General features: G+C 37.7%; 1 protein-coding gene across 8 annotated transcripts in view; it reads left to right on the top strand.

Moving 5' to 3' along the window:
- The window catches only part of ARAP2 (ArfGAP with RhoGAP domain, ankyrin repeat and PH domain 2), a 130,562-nt gene that overhangs the window by 80,207 nt on the left and 30,611 nt on the right, over positions 1 to 19,744 (top strand). For all 8 annotated transcript variants that reach the window (XR_007158149.2, XM_048047690.2, XM_048047693.2 and 5 more), the window contains 7 exons: positions 409 to 572; positions 2,597 to 2,809; positions 3,801 to 3,906; positions 5,176 to 5,323; positions 6,117 to 6,185; positions 17,227 to 17,301; positions 17,976 to 18,093. Coding sequence is in view for 7 of the 8 variants with exons in the window: in XM_048047690.2 (XP_047903647.2) it covers positions 409 to 572; positions 2,597 to 2,809; positions 3,801 to 3,906; positions 5,176 to 5,323; positions 6,117 to 6,185; positions 17,227 to 17,301; positions 17,976 to 18,093 (893 nt within the window). In the remaining variant the exon portion in view is untranslated. The remainder of the gene's footprint in view (positions 1 to 408; positions 573 to 2,596; positions 2,810 to 3,800; positions 3,907 to 5,175; positions 5,324 to 6,116; positions 6,186 to 17,226; positions 17,302 to 17,975; positions 18,094 to 19,744) is intronic.

Genomic DNA, 19,744 nt, shown 5'->3' with positions numbered 1-19,744 from the left:
GTATGTCTTAGCTACCCTATAGAGAAGGGGGGGTGGGAAACAGAAAAAGTCTTTCCTAGTTTTGAAAGTTGTCTGTAAATCTTTTGTTTCCTTCTTAACTGTGACTTGGACATATGAATGCAGGTTGCAGGAGGAAGACTGAAGAGTAATTAAAATGTTGTTCAGGTCCTTTCAAAGGTCTGTGACAGGTCTCTGTGTGGATCCTCGATGATTTATTGTGACACTGCTAGTACAAATGGAGTTGGGGAAAAAGGTGCTGTAACAATAGGCAACCATCACAATTCTATGTGGTGGAAGGTGCCTTGATGTCTTATTCCGAGTATTTCTCTGGACAACTTCTGTGCCGTTGTAGAATAACATCAGATTTTTCTTTCTTTCCTGCATTCAAAATATTTTTAAACTTTTCAGAACACTGTACATTCATGGCCATACGAAGCTGGATTTCATGGTCTGGTATACTGCAATTGAAAAAGCAGCAGGTACAGATGGTAATGCGTTACAAGATCAGCAGCTCAGCAAAAATGATGTTCCTATTATAGTGAACAGCTGTATAGCATTTGTTACACAGTATGGTAAGTATAGTAGTTTTTATTCAACCTAATATCATTTGTATAATACCTATACCACAGCACCTTCAGATCTTTTTGAATAAGTTCATATATTACGCAAAGTAAAAACATATCCCCTGTTAGCCCACCGTTCCTTGATGTGATGGTGAAGTACAGTACCATGCATCTGAGAATAGGCAGTGTGTGGAAGTACAACTTGAGAAATCTCACTCGCGGACACGTTTGTAGTCTTAAAATTGATGACATTATCTGATATAGCTCAGCTTTTGGCTCCCATGCCTCAGTGCAGAGTACCTCAGCCCTAAAAATAAGCTTTGCAAAGCAGGAACAGAAAAGGCCTGATCATAAAATCCTGAAAACTGATAGTAACTGTGAAATCATGTTCAGTATTAAGGCTGCTGTTTTTTCAGGATAGGAGCCTAAGGAGTTGTTTTTGCTTAAGTAAATATTGCCAGCATAACTTTCCATAGCATTAGATCATATGTAGATAGTGTCAGTGTTGCTTTTACTGCTGCAATTTAATAAATTATCTTGTGAAATACTAAATACATACCAACCCTGTACAAACCTGTCTTCAGGATAAATGTCTGTAACCCCTGTCAGTATGAGCAGGCCTAATTTATGTTTCATTGGTTGAAATCTAACTAAATAACTTTTTAATGTGGCAACACTTCATTACGGTAAATAGTTGTTTGGGTTGCAGCTATTGTCAAAAAACATGAAAAAGCGTTTGCTACATTATTTTTTAACTATTAGCAATAGGAGTTATTCTAACTATAATTTATGCTGTTTCATGCACAGAAATGTTGTTAAAGCAGGGTAATGGTGCTCCCCAATCAGAAACATTGCTAGTGTATGCTCTAGATTAAAATTCAATTTCCAGATTATTTTTTTTTTAAACAAGGTAAATCTTCATCTATAGATTCCTTCCCTTCCCCTCCTCCTCCTTTCCCAGGATCAGGGTTAATGAGTGTTACAGTTTTCATTTGAAAGTTGAAGGGGTTGTATGTATGCATTATTTGTAGATGTACATGTTTTTGTCAGAATCAAAACTCTGTCTTCAGTTGTGGCCTGCAGGTGACTGACACTATCAGGTTCCACAGCTGTTCCTGACAATATGAACACAAGGGTCGTATCAAATGATAGTGCTTGTGGACATCACAGGAAGGGTGAATTGCAAGAACGTAAGACTTGATTTCATAGGTTTCAACAGAATGCTGCATTTGACAAATACATAGGGAAAACAGAATTTTCTATGAAATGATTCTCTTTTTTCAAGTGTGGGGAAGGCAGGAAAAAGAGAAACAGAGTAAAAGAATGGGAATACACATCTATGTCAAGTTTCCACATGCCATATGCAATAACTGAAGGTAAACTTGACTGTTTTAGACTATATTTTTATTTAATTATTTTTTAAAGTTGGCTTTGGTGTTTTCAGTCATTAAATACAAGAATACTGTTTGCCCGGTATCTTCCTTAACCTGAGGAAAATCGGAAAACAGGAATAGTTTATTTATATAGCCTTTTTCTTTCTTATAGCCGCCTTCTTCTAGCCTTTTAATAGAGAAGTGTGTCAGGTTGGATGAATACAATACTGAATCCAAAGCTGAGCTGATCAGTAGGGGAATAAAATAGTGGGAGTACTGATAATGAAAGGATTCATGTTGCTTGTGTAGATGCAATACCAGCCATCAAAACTTCTCTCCTTTATCGTGCCTTTTCAAACCATTGATTTAGGAAGTCAGTAAGAGACCTGGGGATATGAACAGCCTGTAAAGCATTCCTTAAACTGTGATCCCAAGCTTACTTAATTTTATGATGTGTATATTTACAAAGATGTCTGGTTGGTTATAAGCAGACTTGGCAGTGTTTTCTCTAACAAAGCATGCATGTGGAAAGGGTCAGAAAGATACTAGTAGGAGATGTGATCTGTTTGACAGCCAGGTAATAAGGTTTGGAATTTCTAACAGAATATTCAATTTTACAGATACTTCTTTATTTTTCTGTCCTGTATTTCTGTAACCTAGGTTTAGGGAGCAAGCAGATATACCTTAAGAATGGCAATTCTTCTAACGTGACTGAACTTCTGGAAAGTTTCAAAAAAGATGCAAGGAGTGTTAAACTAAGAGCTGGGAAACATCAGCTTGAAGATGTGACTGATGTATTGAAAAGTTTTCTTTCTCAAATAGATGATGCTCTTCTCACTAAAGAACTTTATCCATTCTGGATTTCTGCATTAGGTAATATTTGCAATAACACTCAATACAAGAGAGGTTGGTTGTAAATATTCATTATAAAATCTGGGGGTTTTACTAATTATTTGTCTGTATTGTTTGACAATCTGCAAAACGTTTGTAGCAGAGAAAAATATTTACAGTTTGGCTGAAGTAGACTCCTGTTACCCAATAAATCAAAACATGGTTCATTTGGTTGTTTTTGGAGAGTGCTAGCAATCAACCGGAACAGATAAGGAGTTTCTCAGTTTTTCTTCTCAGAAACCTGAGAGAAATAAGGGACAGAGAAGAAAATGTTAAAAATAAATTAAAAAGCATTACATAAACTTTGCAATTGCCCTAGTTAGGATTATTCTCTGTAGCCTCTGTGCTCAATGCAACACAGAGCGGCAGACTTAACTTAAAAGTAGAGAGCTGTGTCTTTGTCTCAAATGCTAATTCCCAAGACTGGAATTTCTATCCTTGTGTCTACTACTGTTTCACCTGTGTAGCTTTGTACAACATTGTTACTTCTCCCTCTCCTTTGCTATCCTCTTACCCGTCTTACATATTTAGATCTGTAAACTACTTCAGAATTTGAGACATTTCTTCAAAAAAATAAAAAAGATGAAAACGCATTTTTGTTTCTTACCTCTGGGCACTCTTAAAGTATGTATGTATGTGTGCGTGCATAGATGTACACACATATACACACACAAACTGCAAAGTTAAACATCCTTTGAGAGGGAAAAGCAATTACTTTCCTGGAATTTAGCCTTAAACTGCAGGAACTCATGCTTAAATATAGAACTGTCTTATTGCTGATACTATTTCCTTGATCTAGTGTATAATAATAGACTTTGTTAATAGTAGGTTGTCAGTATAGTCTTCATGAAGAAAAGGTTGATTGATAAACTAATTTTAAATGAGTAGATGGTGCAGATACAGTTAATGAGAACTGTTGGTGGTTTTTGGTGTACGTTGTTATTAATGCTCGGGGATTATTATTTTTTGGCAGATATGCAGAATGAAAAGGAACGTGTGAGGAAGTATGGAGCTTTCATTCGGACGCTTCCACCAGTCAATAAGGCAACTTTGGCTGCGTTAATTGAACATCTTTACAGGTAAATTCAAATGAAAGAATGTAGCAGAGAAATTTCTCTAACGTGTTCTCAGTATAACTCTACCAAGAATGAAATTTGGATTGTTTCATCAACTAGTAAGTGTCAAGAGCTTAAGTTGTTGTGATGATGAATTATATTTAATAGCCTTTAATTTATAATGTGTTTTTTCTTCAGTTGTGTTTTTAGTAATTGGTAACTATAGTGGGATGGGAATGCCTTACAGTGGTAGAAAGCTGCCTGTATTTGTGTCTGAGCAGCATAATTTTTGATGAATCTTCTTTAGGTGAATTCATTTAATCCCATCTGCTAGCCTTCCAGAGGATTGTTGCAAATGGCTGTTGAGATTAAAAGATTTTTTTTCAGGGGAAACGTCCTTCTCCACAATCTACATCGCAAATGGTAATTTTGAGATTTAGCTCTCCTTCAAATATTTCATCACTGCTTCATTTTGCAACTTGAGGTATTTGTGGAGAATATCCAAAATACAGAGTTGTTTAAACAACAAAGGTCTTCTCCTACTCCTAGATCAAATAAGCAGTAGCAAATATATAAAAATAGTGTGAGTTGGATGATTTTGTAGAGTTAAATGCAGAGTTTTGCATTGTTAAGTAGGAATGGTCATTACAAATCAATTATTTTTCTGGTAAAGTGTAGTGGGTGCATAATATGAAGAAGCTTCTATTTACTGTGGTCAAAAGTAGAGCCGTTACATAGGGGACATCCTTTAAAACTATTTATACAGTTACTAAACTGATTGGTACTACTATTGGGATAAAGATTATATTAAGTATTGTGATTAATGATGTTTCTAAACATATTCAGTTCAGATGTTAATATTCTGTTAAATATGTTCTGAAAGTAGTTTGTATTCATCTGTATAACAGCCAAAATTCTGTATTTGCTTCCAAAAGAGGACTTGCTATGTAAATCATAGAACTAGTATGAGAACTTTAAGTATGGAAAGTAAAAAATGATCTCGTTTGTTTCCATGGTTTGTTTGATCTGAGATGATTGATTTGTAGGATATACTTACATATCATAGTGCAGCAGATAATTTTAATCTCACTTAAGGTGCAGATAGAAATAAAAACGTACTTTCTGTAATAAGATGAAAGAATATAAAGAGGTAAATATATATATATAAAAGCTATTTAATTTCATTTATTGTAGATAATTCTTTTTGAAATGCGCTCCATGTTCTGTACAGAATCCTTAGACAACCAAAGGAACAATGGAACCTTCTAAATATATTTATTTTTCCTTCAACAGGGTGCAGAAATGTTCTGAAATCAATCATATGAACCCTCACAATCTAGCCATGGTGTTTTCTTCATGCTTATTTCAAACTAAAGGCCAGACTAGTGAAGAAGTCAATGTAATTGAAGATCTAATTAAAAACTATGTGCAACTTTTTGATGTAGGTATCTTTATTGAAAGTAGCCTGACTGCTCTGCTATTAGACATGCTAAAATATAGAAATCTCCTTAAAGTTAGAGATGGTCTGGTATTGGTTATACTGTATGAGGAGTTGCAGGGATGTTGAACTCTAATTCAGTGGACATGGTTAATTGCCTGCTTTAAATTTCATTTTCTAGATAGCTTAGTCTGTGCAGGAATGACTATATTTATAGGATTGCTGTGAGATATCATTTTCCAGAATGGTGCACACTTTTCTTGCTGACACTGCTGACAATCTTAAGAAAATTTTGAGATGATAACTATTAAAAGTAATACTTTGGTTCAATTTTTGTAGCCATGGTCAGAACTGAAGCATGGAAGAACTGAGTCTCTGAGCTGTGATTACAGTGAGGGTTTTACAGAGAACAGTGTTGGGTTCCTTGGGCCTTGAAGGAACCAAAAGAATATTGAATCCAATTGGATTGAAAAGATACTACTAGAAGCAATTTGTCATAGCCATTTTGGTTTAGAGTGTACTGTGTCACTGTAACATTCTGTGTGGCAGTTTTTAATGAAATCCTCTCTCTTCTAATGTGTATTTGGTAAAGTTTGTTGTAATGATCCCATCTTTCTGATTATTTGGCACAGCTGCTTCTATATGAGCATGATTATTTGTATTGTTAGTAATTGTTATTCCTCTTGTGTTTGTATTTATCAGTTTATTACATTGAAATAGTGTTTGCTAGTTAGTGTTATAATTTTTATACTAGCTTATAATTATTAACTGAACAAAAATGATCTAATTTAAACAGATAAATGAAGACCAGGTCAAACAAATGGATATAGAGAACAGCTTTATTACCAGGTGGAAAGACACTCAGGTAAGTGGCAAAAATCAACTGGTATGCAGATACTTTTAACAAAGAGTATTTAGTTGTTTATAGATTTATTTTTTTTATACCTTGCTATCTAAATGTGTATTTCTGAGCTTGCACAGTGACTAGTGTTGTTAACTATAAAACTAAGGGAAATATGAGGAGGCATAAAGCGCTAAAGCAAAACAACTTTGTGTAAAGCATACTCTGGAATTATCCCAGTGTTTAGGACAGAACATAACTTAAAAAACTTGTGTGCTTTTACTATGTTACATAAATTGTAGTAGAAGGAAATGATCAACATTTACAAGTGTGAAAATGGTGACCCATCATGTTGAATTTTAATTGTGCATATTATTGGGAATTATAAGGTTGAGTCCCTATGGGTTAGGATCAGAGGGAAGGCCAACAAGGCAAGCATCCTGGTGGGGGTCTGTTATAGACCACCGAACCAGGATGAGGAGACTGATGAGGAGTTCTACAGGCAGTTGGCAGAAGCCGCGAAATCGTCAGCGCTTGTTCTCGTGGGGGACTTCAACTTCCCAGACATATCCTGGAAGCACAACACAGCCCAGAGAAAGCAGTCTAGGAGGTTTCTGGAGAGCGTGGAAGATAGCTTCCTGACACAGCTGGTTAGAGAGCCTACCAGGGGAGGTGCCCCACTAGACCTTCTGTTCACAAACAGTGACGGACTGGTGGGAGATGTGGTGGTCGAGAGCTGTCTTGGGCAGAGTGACCGCGAAATGGTAGAGTTCTCTATTCTTGGCGAAGTCAGGAAGGGGACCAGTAAAACCGCTGTCTTGGACTTCCAGAGGGCTGACTTTGAGCTGTTCAGGACACTGGTTGGCAGAGTCCCTTGGGAGGAGGTTCTGAAGGGCAAAGGAGTCCAGGAAGGCTGGGCACTCCTTAAGAAGGAAATCTTAATGGCTCAGGAGTGGTCTGTCCCCATGTGCCCAAAGACGAGCCGACGCGGAACTAGGCCGGCCTGGCTGAGCAGAGAGTTGTGGCTTGAGCTTAGGAGAAAAAGGAGGGTTTCTAATCTCTGGAAAAGAGGGCAGGCTACTCAAGAGGACTATAAGAATGTTGCGAGGCTGTGCAGGGACAAAATTAGAAAGGCCAAAGCTCATCTGGAGCTCAATCTGTCTATTGCCGTTAAAGATAACAAAAATGTTTTTATAAATACATCAACACAAAAAGGAGGACTAAGGAGAATCTCCATCCTTTACTGGATGCGGGGGGAAACTTATTGACAAAAGATGAGGAAAAGGCTGAGGTGCTCAATGCCTTCTTTGCCTCAGTCTTTAGCGGCAAGACCGGTTGTTCTCTGGATACCTGGTACCCTGAGCTGGTGGAAGGGGATGGGGAGCAGGATGTGGCCCTCGCTATCCATGAGGAAATGGTTGGCGACCTGCTACAACACTTGGATGTACGCAAGTCGATGGGGCGGGATGGGATCCACCCAAGGGTACTGAGCGAACTGGCGGAGGAGCTGGCCAAGCCGCTTTCCATTATTTATCGGAAGTCCTGGCTATCAGGGGAGGTCCCAGTCGACTGGTGGCTAGCAAATGTGACGCCCATCTACAAGAAGGGTCGGAGGGTAGATCCAGGGAACTATAGGCCTGTTAGCTTGACCTCAGTGCCAGGGAAGCTCATGGAGCAGATTATCTTGAATGTCATCACGTGGCACTTGCAGGGCAGCCAGGCAATCAGGCCCAGTCAGCATGGGTTTATGAAAGGTAGGTCCTGCTTGACGAACCTGATCTCCTTCTATGACCAAGTGACGCGCTTGGTGGATGAGGGGAAGGCTGTGGATGTGATCTACCTTGACTTCAGTAAGGCTTTTGACACCGTTTCCCACAACATTCTCCTCAAGAAACTGGCTGCTCGTGGCTTGGACTGGCGTACGCTTTGTTGGGTTAAAAACTGGCTGGATGGCCGGGCCCAAAGAGTTGTGGTGAATGGAGCCAAATCCAGTTGGAGGCCGGTTACTAGTGGAGTCCCCCAGGGCTCAGTGCTGGGGCCAGTCCTCTTTAATATCTTTATCGATGACCTGGATGAGGGGATCGAGTGCACCCTCAGTAAGTTTGCAGATGACACCAAGTTAGGTGCGTGTGTCGATCTGCTCGAGGGAAGGAAGGCTGTGCAAGAGGATCTGGATAGGCTGGACCGATGGGCTGAGGTCAACTGCATGAAGTTCAACAAGGCCAAGTGCCGGGTCCTGCATCTGGGGCGTAACAACCCCAAGCAGCGCTACAGGCTGGGAGATGAGTGGTTGGAAAGCTGCCTGGCAGAGAAGGACCTGGGAGTACTGGCTGATAGGCAGCTGAATATGAGCCAGCAGTGTGATCAGGTGGCCAAGAAGGCCAACAGCATCCTGGCCTGCATCAGAAGCAGTGTGGCCAGCAGGTCTAGGGAGGTGATTGTCCCCCTGTACTCGGCTCTGGTGAGGCTGCACCTCGAGTACTGCGTTCAGTTTTGGGCCCCTCACTAAAAGAAGGACATGGAGGTGCTTGAGAGAGTCCAGAGAAGGGCAATGAAGCTGGTGAGGGGTCTGGAGGACAAGTCTTACAAGGAGCGGCTGAGGGAGCTGGGGTTGTTTAGCCTGGAGAAGAGGAGGCTCAGGGGAGACCTCATCGCTCTCTATAGGTACCTTAAAGGAGGCTGTAGCGAGGTGGGGGTTGGTCTATTCTCCCACGTGCCTGGTGACAGGACGAGGGGGAATGGGCTGAAGTTGCGCCAGGGGAGGTTTAGGTTGGATTTTAGGAGGAACTTCTTTACTGAAAGGGTTGTTAGGCATTGGAATGGACTGCCCAGGGAGGTGGTTGAGTCACCATCCCTGGAGGTCTTTAAAAGACATTTAGATGTAGCCCTTAGTGATATGGTTTAGTGTAGGACTTGTTAGTGTTAGGGCTGAGGTTGGACTAGATGATCTTGGAGGTCTCTTCCAACCTAGACGATTCTGTGATTCTGTGATATTAAAAAAATTTCAAGTGTATATTAATATTTCTATTATTTCATGACCTTTGGGTACATACTGTCTCTCTTTGTTAATGAATAACGATCCCTATGAGTTTAAAGTATCTGAATCTTTTTGCCACATGCTGTTTTGTGACCACATATGGAGCCTCAAAATATAAATATTATTGTGGGATGCTTCAAACACATACAAACATCGTTACTTCAGTCAGACTGAACTTCAGGAAACAATATACAAAAACAGGATATTAAGCAGCTTAAGATCTCCTGGAGTTCAGTCTTACCTGTAACAACTTTTGAGTAAAATGAGAATTGGTTAGAAACAGCAAAGTGATAGTATGTTTCACTGTCTGAATGGTCTTCCTGTGCAATCCTAATTAAAGCAAAAACTGTTAAACTAGGTAAACATGACCAAGACAGGTCATTGCCAGAGGTAAAGGGGAGTGTAGGGTGCTTACAAACTTTTTCAGGAATCTAAAGTAGTGGAGGAGAATCTTGCAGTAGTTCTGGAGCATATAGGGCTTTAAAAAATTAATAGAAAGGTAACAGAAAAAAGTAGGGCTGCCTGACCCCTTCCAACAAGTTTTGTGGTAGTTTTAATGATGCCTTAAAAGAAAGGAGTCTTGCAGATCCACATTGAAATTGCATGTTCTGTGCATTGCTGTCTTGAGTCTTATTTTTTCATATTTCCTTCTTGTCTGGGTCAGAGTGCCATGAAGGTTTCTGTGGCACTGCTGTGAATGTGTGTGTGTAAAAAGTAGAATGCCTATTTCTTCCTTTTGGTGCCTGGAGTGGCCTAGTCACTGGGAAATAATTTTAAGTTCATTACTAGCGTCTCTCTTGCAGAATGGAAACATCTGCCTTGGTAATGTAACAAAACAAAAAACAACACAGATATTCTCTAAGAGCATTCTGCATGGTAGGGGTTAAAGTACGGAATTTATTAATTCCTGGGTACATGAAAAGGACCTTTTACTGATATTTGAGAATAAAACCTTGAATGGTGGAAATGCACAGACTTTTAAGTACATTACATTATTTTGTATGCTCTTTAGAACCAAAAAAAAACAACATTGTACGGCTTTGTTACACTATTTACATTTTCCAGGCAGCTCTTGGGAAGCTTTCATGGCTAAATGTTCATGATACCTTTGGAGAAATCAGGAAGACCTGAGAGAAGTTTTATGGGTACAAAAAGGGACAGTAAAGACATCTTAATTAGATATGGAGAAAAAAGAAGAAAGTAAACTGAACGGCTGCTGAGGTTTTGAGTAACTTAGGAGCAACTGCTGGTTAGGTGGGTTTGTTTAAAACTGGGGGGGCTGCAAGGAGTATAAGAGAAGAACCATTTAAAATGGTTTTGTTTGGTACTTTCTCTACCCCAGGTAACACTGTGAAATCACCTTTATGAGGTGCATTGCATTTGGAAGGCTCGATTCTCATAATACACATGGCTAAGCTTTAAATTCTTTACCAAAAATATCATCACTTTAACCTTAAAAATGAAGCAAATCCTATTCAAACAAAATCTCCTATCTCATCACAGAATCGTCTGGGCTGAGACCATCTAGTCTAATCCCCTTGCTCAAGCAGGATTGCTGAGAACAGGTTGCCTTGGACCATATCTAGTCAGATTTTGAATATCTCAAAGGAGAAAGACTCCACAGCCTCTCTGGGCAACCTGTTCCACTGTTTGACCACCTTCACAGTTAGGACAAAAAATATATATGAAAAATCGAATTTCATGTGTGTCTTGCGGGGAGGGGGAAACACACCACATTTGTGCCCATTGCCTCTTGTCCTGTCACTGGACACCACTGAAAAGAGTCTGGCTCGTTTTTCTTCATCCCTTCCCATCAGATGTTTGAACGTGTAGTTAAGATCTAGCAGTAGTTGTTTACCTTACTTGTACTGAGGAGCCCAACACTGAACACAGCACTTCGGCACTGACAAGGCCACACTTGAGTAGAGAAGGATCACCTCCCATGACTTGCTTGCAGTGCTTCTCTTAATGCAGCCCTGGAGGCTGTTTTCCTTTTCTGCAAGGGTGCAGTGTTGGATCACTAATGTTGAATGCTAGAACATCAAGGACCTTCTCAGCAAAGCTGCTTTCCAGCTTGTTGCCCCCTAACCAGTGTGTGCTGGTACTCCTCCCCAGTTGCAGGACTTGCGTTTCCCCTTGTTGAGCTTCATGAGATTCCTCTCTGTTGATTTCTCTAACCTGTTGAGGTCCCTCTGAATGTATCAGCTACTGCTCCCAGTTCAGTACCATCCGCTGACTAGCTGGGGATGTGCCCTGTCCCATTATCCGGGTCATTAGTGAAGATTATTGGACTCTGACTTTTTAGACCCTTTTCAGTCTACTGTCTACTTGTCTACTCTGTATTTTGTATGCTTGTCTGTGATGATGTTATGGCAGACACCACTGAAGTTTTTACTAAAGCTGAGGTAAATACTGCTATCCTTTCATTTGCTTTTATACTCACTGTATAGGGCTATCAGTTTGGTCTGAGGTGAGGCTGACCAGCCTGTAGCTTCCTGAATCTTTCTTCTAGTCCTTTTTGAAGATGGTATTGACATTTGCTCTTCTCTGGTCTTCAAGATCCTCTCCGTTTCCATGACTCTTCAAAAATAATTGAGAGTCACCTTACAGTGACATCATCTAGATCCCTCAGCACTCATGGGTGCTGTTTGTCAGGCCCCGTGGACTTACATATATCCATTACTATTTAAGTGTTACTTAATCTGGGCCTCCTTCACCGAGAGCAAGTCTTCCTTGCTCCAGACTTTCCCTCTGGACTTAAGAGCATGGGATTCCTGAAGGTTGGAAAGATGGAGGCAAAGAAGGTGTTGAATACTCTGGCCTCTTCCATATAATTTGTCACCGTTTCCCTTGTCCCATTCAGCAGCAAGCCCATGTTTTCCCAAGTCTCCCTTTTGCCATTTATGTACTTGTAGAATCCTTTCCTTCACATCCATAGCCAGATTTAACTCCAGGTTGGCCTTAGCTTTCTTTTCTAACCTTATTCCTGCACAACATGTAGCAGTTCTACATACCTCTTGGGTTGTCTGCTCCTACTTCTAACTCTTGTATTCCTTTGTGTGTCTGAGTTCAGCTTATCCAGCCAGACTTCATAAATACAAAAAGGATAATTTGCAGTGCTTTCTAGTACTTAGGATGGCCTTTCACTGCTGCCTCTGAAATTTTATGTTATTATATAGTACGCAACTGTCAATTTTTTTCTCATTCGTTCTTAACACATTGCTAGAATTGTCAGCTTTTAGTTTCAGAGAGAATATTTCTACAAATAGAACTTTCAAAGCTGAAGAAAATGTCACTTCCTACTTTAGTTTAAGGGGAGAGAAAGGGCTAAAAAGAAATGCACTAGGAGTTGCATTTAGATGTATGACTTTGAAAATCTATTTCTTTTCATCCCGTGAGGAAAAAAACAGTTCCTCAAAGGATGCGGTAAATAAGTGCTAAATACTTACAATACCAGAGAGTTTCAACTGGACTGGAGAGTTTGCGTGCTTGGTGTACTGCATATGACATATCAGGAATAGTGTAGCCAGGAGGACCAGGGAGGTGATTGTACATTTTTGTTTTGTTTGTTTAGTGGTGTTTTTTTTTTTTTTTGGCAAGAGGTCTAGCATTTGTGTACCATGAGGAGCTGTGAAAGTCTGAATATCTTTGGTGCATGAGAGCTAACCTTGCCTGAGGTGCACTTCTCCACAACTTTACAATCACCTTGAATAACTTAGAAGGTATTTGTTATGGCACTGTCTTGGAAAAGTGAATTCAAATTACAGCCTGTTGGCTCATTCTCAGTATATCCTGGATGAGTTTTTGAAAGACAGACGAAGCTCTTCAGCTTTACCAAGGTGGCACCAAGGAACGTTGGGTACCACATGTTTAAATAGAAAAAGCTAATTCCTTGCGCACCCATGTACATAAATGATTATTGTAAGGTTTGCTGTAGTGAAATTAAAGACCAAAAAATCTGGTTAATCCCTCTTTGCGTTGCTGAAGACCTTATGTGAACAAAAGATTTATATAAAAGTGGCAAACAGAATGGATTTCCATATGAACCGTTACACAAAGGAAGAATACATCAGAAGTACCTGTATATTGGAAAATCACAAAGTGAAAAAGAAGCAGAAAAATAGGTTTTTAATGAAAAAATATTATAGTAAATTACCCCCTCTTCTTCTTTTCTCTAAATATTTTACTGTTAAGTCTTGATAGACATTTTATGCTATATTATTTGTATTGTCTAGGCAAAATGGATGCGTGCTATAAGTTGTGTGCATTGATTTATAGCTTTATGCTTTAATATAGACTCAATTGGCATAAAATGGAAAGTAGTATAGAAGATAATTGACTTCTCTGTTTCTCAGACAGGACAGTGATCCCAACTGAAAGCTGTCATTGATGTTCCTCTCCCTATAAAGATAATAAGTAATGGAAAATTCCTAGAACAAAATTGGTCACTGAAGCATTTTAAAATTGGGCATCTGAAGTAATTCCTACTTGAAAAACATGAATTTTCACTATTTGGTACATGTTTCCTCAATCTGTTATGAAGAAAATAAGTAATTGAGCTACTGGATTATATTAATTAATCTTTGTCAATATTGTATCAGAAAACATGAAATGGTGAGTTTGAGTTAGAAAATTATTTTGGATCTTATCAAACCACTGGTATCTTTACTCTGCGTGGCATTTCCTGGAAAAAGAGTGATGACAAGTCAAGCTAGCAAATATGAACTCAGGAGACCTTAGTTATTTAGGAGCGCTTGCCTCAGAGAGATGATGGCCTTATTCTTAACTTTCTAAACAAGCAGTAGACATCGGAACAAAACTTGTACTTTTTCATAATTGATAAACTGAAGTTTGAACTGCCTTTAAGGTTAGGAAATGCATTCTCTCTTTTCAGTCAGCTTGTTACCCCTATTTGGACTCCATTCCTCATCTGTTTTACTCAAGAGCCTGATTGCCATTTGTGGCAATTTGATTGCGGCTATGAACATTTTTCCCTTCTGAATTAAGCTGTGGAACATTTTATGCCAGTTGCCAATTTTTCTGTAGCAGGCAATTTTAATGTTACTACTGTTTCAATTTAAAACTGCATTTTTCTGAAATTCCATGTGCATGTAACATATTAAATGCATGTGTGCTTAATTTCTGGGACCACTTCAATACAGAAGGGAGTGATTCTGATCAAAGCTGGGGCAATTGCTTTTATTTCAAAGTATTTACTGCCTAAAGCCCCCTGATTAATGAAGCTGCTTCTAGGTGGTTACAAGGATGTTTTGAGATTTTTATATACAGCATTTTCTCTAGAAGAATCCAACGTCTCCCTGACTGTGCCTGTTGTTGTTAGCAGGATTGGTTGGTAGAGCTGGACCTGGACTAATACTAAGTGCTGTTGAAAAAGCTTGACCTTCCTCTTTATTATATTTTACAGTAGTAGCTTCTATCATGAATGCCAAGTGCATGTTGCTCAGAATTTCAGAAGGCTGCGTTATATGCATGCCTACATTTTAAATTTTACCAGGCTTGGCCATATAGTCTTCTTTTAAACTGCTGCTGTTTAAAAGGAAGAGCGTTTCCTTCATCAGGCAGAGATGCCTTCATCAGTGCTATGACCCCAGCCAATTGACATTAACTATACTTCTCAGTACAGACCTGAGATAGGGTTAAGCATCTTCAGAGTTGAATGGCTAGATGGAACGGTGATCTTTGAAATATCTTCCAGTATTTCAGTGAAATAATGGAGTATGCTGAAACCTACTCTCCTCAGCTGCTTTCTTCCTCTGGGTCATTGCCTATCATCATATAGCCTCTGAGCAGTTTGCAAGGCCATGCATGTGCAAGACTTGCATTTGCAGACCCTATAGCCTAGACATTGGACTAGCTCTTTGGGAACTTTTTTTGGATGGCCTTCCAGCTACTGGTAAAATTGACGACATGGTGCAGACAGAGTGATTTAACAGCATGGGTGGCTGGCAACTTAAACATCAAGCAACTATAATTAAGAATTCTGTGTAAGAATCCTTTCCATTTAACATCTGATTGCCTGACATTATTGCCTCAAAATGTACACGTGTTTGCAGGGGAAATCAGTGATGCAAATACTTAATACATTTGAGTATATAAGTTCCTATAGAAAAATTATCTCCAGGCTGATGGTGCAGAGTGTTCAGAGAAGAACATCTAAAGCAAATTTCTGTTGAAGGCCTGGAAGTTCTTATGTCTGAAATGTCATTGCAGTTTCTTTCCAGGTGGCACTTCATTAGCTGCTCTTCATTTTCTGTCCACTATATACTTAGGCCAGCTGTTTCTGTTTGCTGCTGTAATTTACAGCACATTTTCTCTCCATACGGTTGTTTACATGAGCCCAGTGGAAATCAAATGTCAGCTTCGTTCTTTTTTTCTAACCTTTCTCTGTAATACCATCTGAAAAGCAAATTTTACAACTAAATGAGCTTTTTTTGAGTCTATGCCACTATAATTAAGAAGCTTTCTTCAAAGTAGCTTTGTAATGTTTTTCCTCACAAATGTTTCCATTAGTTTTCTATTCTCAGAGGCTAAACTAACTTTAAAGTCACCATTTTCCAGAATGTTAATGTTCTATAAAATTGAGTGCTGCCATTTATTTTTCCATGGAAATGTAGTTTCAGCTTCTGTAAATTTGTCAGAATGTATCTTAAAGCTTGCCTGTTCTTATCATTTTCTCCATATCTTACTCTGCATATAATGTAGTTTTTACTTTTCTTAGCCTCTTCCTTTGAATTTTGTTAATATGTAAATAAATAGCATCACTACGAATACTGTTCTCAGAGTTGACACAGATTGGTATTCTTAATGTAAATTTCATTATTAATTCTTTATATTGGCATATTAATAAAAGGATACATCTCCTGAAAGGCCTAGTTTTCTACCTTATTTTTTTCTTCCCATGTACTGATCTTCATCACGGTTTTAGTTTTAGAGAATATTTTTATTACTGGGCTGAATTACAATCTTTTGAAGTCACGTATGATTACATTGCAAGGGAACTTGAGCAGGCAAAGAGCTAGACACTTTTAACTGTATAAAACTAAGTAATTTCTCATCCAAGAAGGTAATTTTCTTGCCATAGATGAGCAAACCTAGCAATGAGAGAAAAATACTATATTCTTTCACATGAATCAACTTTTTTTTCCTTGATCATAAAGTGCTGCATTTACTGTCTTCTGAGTTTCTGTGTAAGGTTCATATTATTAGGTGTTCTTAATTATGTATATAAAACTTTTATATAATATATAATACATTTGCTTGTCATCTAATTATTCCGTGGTAGCTTTTTACATAAAAGTTTGGGTATCTGGTCTAAGAAAGTCAGAGCTATCTTTAATAGAGGTTGATACCAAGAACATGTGTTTTAATTTCTTTTTTAAACATGTAATGACAAGTATGACTTCATAGTAACGAGTCCCAGTTATCTGGGTGTATACAAATGGCTTTAGGACTGTAATATTCTGGCATTAGTAACTTTTCCTCTCATTTTTAACTGATTTATTTTATTTTGTGCTGCTGTCCTTTTCTATTTCATGGTCTTAAATTCTATTAATCTGTTTTGGCTCTGAAATAAGCCTGGCTTATTTAAAGCAGAACTGTGGTTCTGATAGTTTAAGATACTAATATAGCCTAGTGTGTTACTAATAGTGTGCTAGATACTAGTACACTCATGTCAATTTTACATTTCCATTTATGTTATGTCATCCCTAGTTTTCCCACTTGAAAGTATATTGGTTAACTCCGTTTTTTAAATATATGAATGCTTTGGATTTAGTCAGGGTTTGGATTTTTCCTTTGAATCTGAGAATATGATTTTCTTTCCTTTTGCTAATGGGCAGGCTTTCCAGTTGGCATCAACTTGGGGAGTATTTTTTAGATAAAGGGGAAAGAAGTTAATGTTCAGTATATTCTTGCACATCTGCTAAATAATCTTTGTACTTACCCAGTTTGAAAGGTTATTTAAAATATTTAAGACTTTCTTGTATTTTTGTTGTTGTTCTCCTTCAGGTTTCCCAGGCTGGAGATTTGCTGATTGAAGTTTATGTGGAAAGAAAGGAGCCAGACTGTAGTATTATAATCAGGGTGAGAATATAAAAGTGAATTTAACCAAACACTTTCTCATAAAGCATGTAAAATATATTTTCATACTTACTTTTGTAACTACATATGAAAGTGTGATTTTGTATCTATCACTATTATTTTAAAACTATTTTATTATCTGTGCTGCCTAAATTTTATAAGGACTTTTTAATGTGCATTTTTAAAGAGAATGTTGTCATCCAATTTCAAAGCAGAGACATCCTCCTTTAGTTTTATTGCAGTATGCAGTGATATAAATTTTCATTGTCCTATGGCTGCAACGCAAGTTGCAAATTAACAAGTACCCAGTGAATGCTGTTTTTTAAAATAGGAATATGTGTTACCAAGGTTAAAAAAAGAAAAAAAAAAAAAAAAAGTAATCTGTAATATTTACCTTTCTTTTTACCAAGAGAAAAATAACTTTTTAATAATTTTGGAGGGTGGAGAAAGTGAGTTTAAAGTCATCAAAATATCTGTCGGCTGAAAAGGGTAACTTCAGTTTCATACAACAAAATAAGGAAAGCATACTGTAGTTTGAGAAATATTAGTGATTTCCAACTCTGTGAATCTCTGCATTTTTTTTTTTTCTTTAGCAAACACAAGGAAGAAGACTTTGGCGAAAAAATCAGAAAACAGTAACTGCAATACATTATAACCTGACATGATTTGTATTACAGGTATCGCCTTTGACAGAAGCAGAAGAATTAACTAATGATGTTTTAGGAATCAAAAACATTACTCCCAACAAAGATGATATCTGGGCTGCTTTTGAAGTACTTGAAAATGGAGAGCTAGGTTAGTGATTCTCGTTCATCAAATTTTTATTATTTTCAAGATTTAACATATCAAAAGGTTATTTAAAGAGTTACTTAAAATTTTTATAGAAATAAAAAAAATAGCTTTCATGCTGTTGTTTTATATCTGGGTACTGACATCTACATGACTTCTTTCTAAACTTTGCCAGAATTAATTCAGTGAGTTGTTTTTAAATGCTTATGATTTGGTGACCGAAAAAAAAAATTATTTGTATTACTTTGGCTTACAGTTCATTAGCCATCAGCTACAGAAAAGTACATCTTGCCAATGAATCTCAAGGAAGAAACTTACTTTCATTAGGTCAGTAGTTGATTTGTATAAGGAATAATGTTTTCCAGAAAATGGAGTGAGAAAAATCTATGCAAAACTTGGGGAAAAGGACCTTTTTTATTATTATTAATTTAGTCAGTTATTTAGGTTCGTTTAAGGAAAAAAAAAAAGCATCAAGTTCTGTAATCCTGTTTTTATTGCCAGTGGCATTATGATGTAGATAACACACCCTTGAAACATTTGTTTTAGATACAGTTCTGCTTCCAACAGAGGCAAAAGTCACAAGGTCGCAATGTTCATGAACTGTAAAAAGTTTCAACATTGGGACTGCTTTATGCATATTGGAGCCTGAACTTCGTTATTAGAGATACTTAAAATAAAAATTGTGGGATTTTTTGTTGTTGTTATTATTAAACATCTTATTTTGATGAATTCTCAGTGTCCCCTGATTTTTGAAAAATACCTGAGGGACAGAAATATACTTTTAGTAAAAAGCAGCCTCTGTTAGTATTTTATACAAAGTTGCTTTTAAACTGAATGATCCTGGCACCTCTTTACATCTTACAGTCTTGTGGTGATGCTACATAGACTTGTGACATAGGGTTCATTTCCTGATTCACAGATGTGGGTGTCAACTGACAAACAATGCTAGCATCTGTTATTTTTTGGAAGAGTCCTGATGACTTTAGAACTCCCATTTCTTTTGACTGAGTAATGGAGAGACTTGAAGAGGGATTTTTTTTATTTTCTTGATCTTGATATATAACACAGGAAAATGAAAGCTAAAGTAGATATTGTCAAGAGAATGTAAAAGGAAATACAAAAGACAGACCTTACAGCAGATTCTTGGGGTATTTGCATATAACAATCAGTGTTTTAGTGTGAACTGAAAAGGTTTTTTAAGCTGACTGTGAGAATGGCAAAATTAAGTTAATAGTGAGACACTGCTGGCTGTATATTGGTTTATCAGTATTGTTAAGGAATTCAAATGTATCCTATTGAAAGGAGAGATTTACAGAGCACAGTAGAAAATGACATAGCAAAAATAAAACAAAACTTGGAAGTCCTAATTCAACACCTACCTCCAAGTAGTAGATACCATGTTGATGAAATGTCTCCTTCATGGATCCTTTTGTGGAGGAATCATCAGAACAGGCAAACTAAATGAATAAAGGTGAAAAATAATGCATATAGTAACAGACATTTATCAGGGAAGACTCCACTGGTGCTATGGCTGAATCTGGCAGGTTTTCAGAAGCCTGAAACAGAAAGAAAGTAACAGAAAAATAGTTCTATGTAATATTTAATTTAAATGTGACACTAAAGAACCAAAAAATGAGTCTTCGCTGTTAAGTTGTTC

Source organism: Anser cygnoides, chromosome 4 (genome assembly GCF_040182565.1).
Source record: "Anser cygnoides isolate HZ-2024a breed goose chromosome 4, Taihu_goose_T2T_genome, whole genome shotgun sequence".
NCBI classification, from domain to species: Eukaryota; Metazoa; Chordata; class Aves; order Anseriformes; family Anatidae; genus Anser; species Anser cygnoides.
This window is presented reverse-complemented; position numbering and strand designations above follow the sequence as displayed.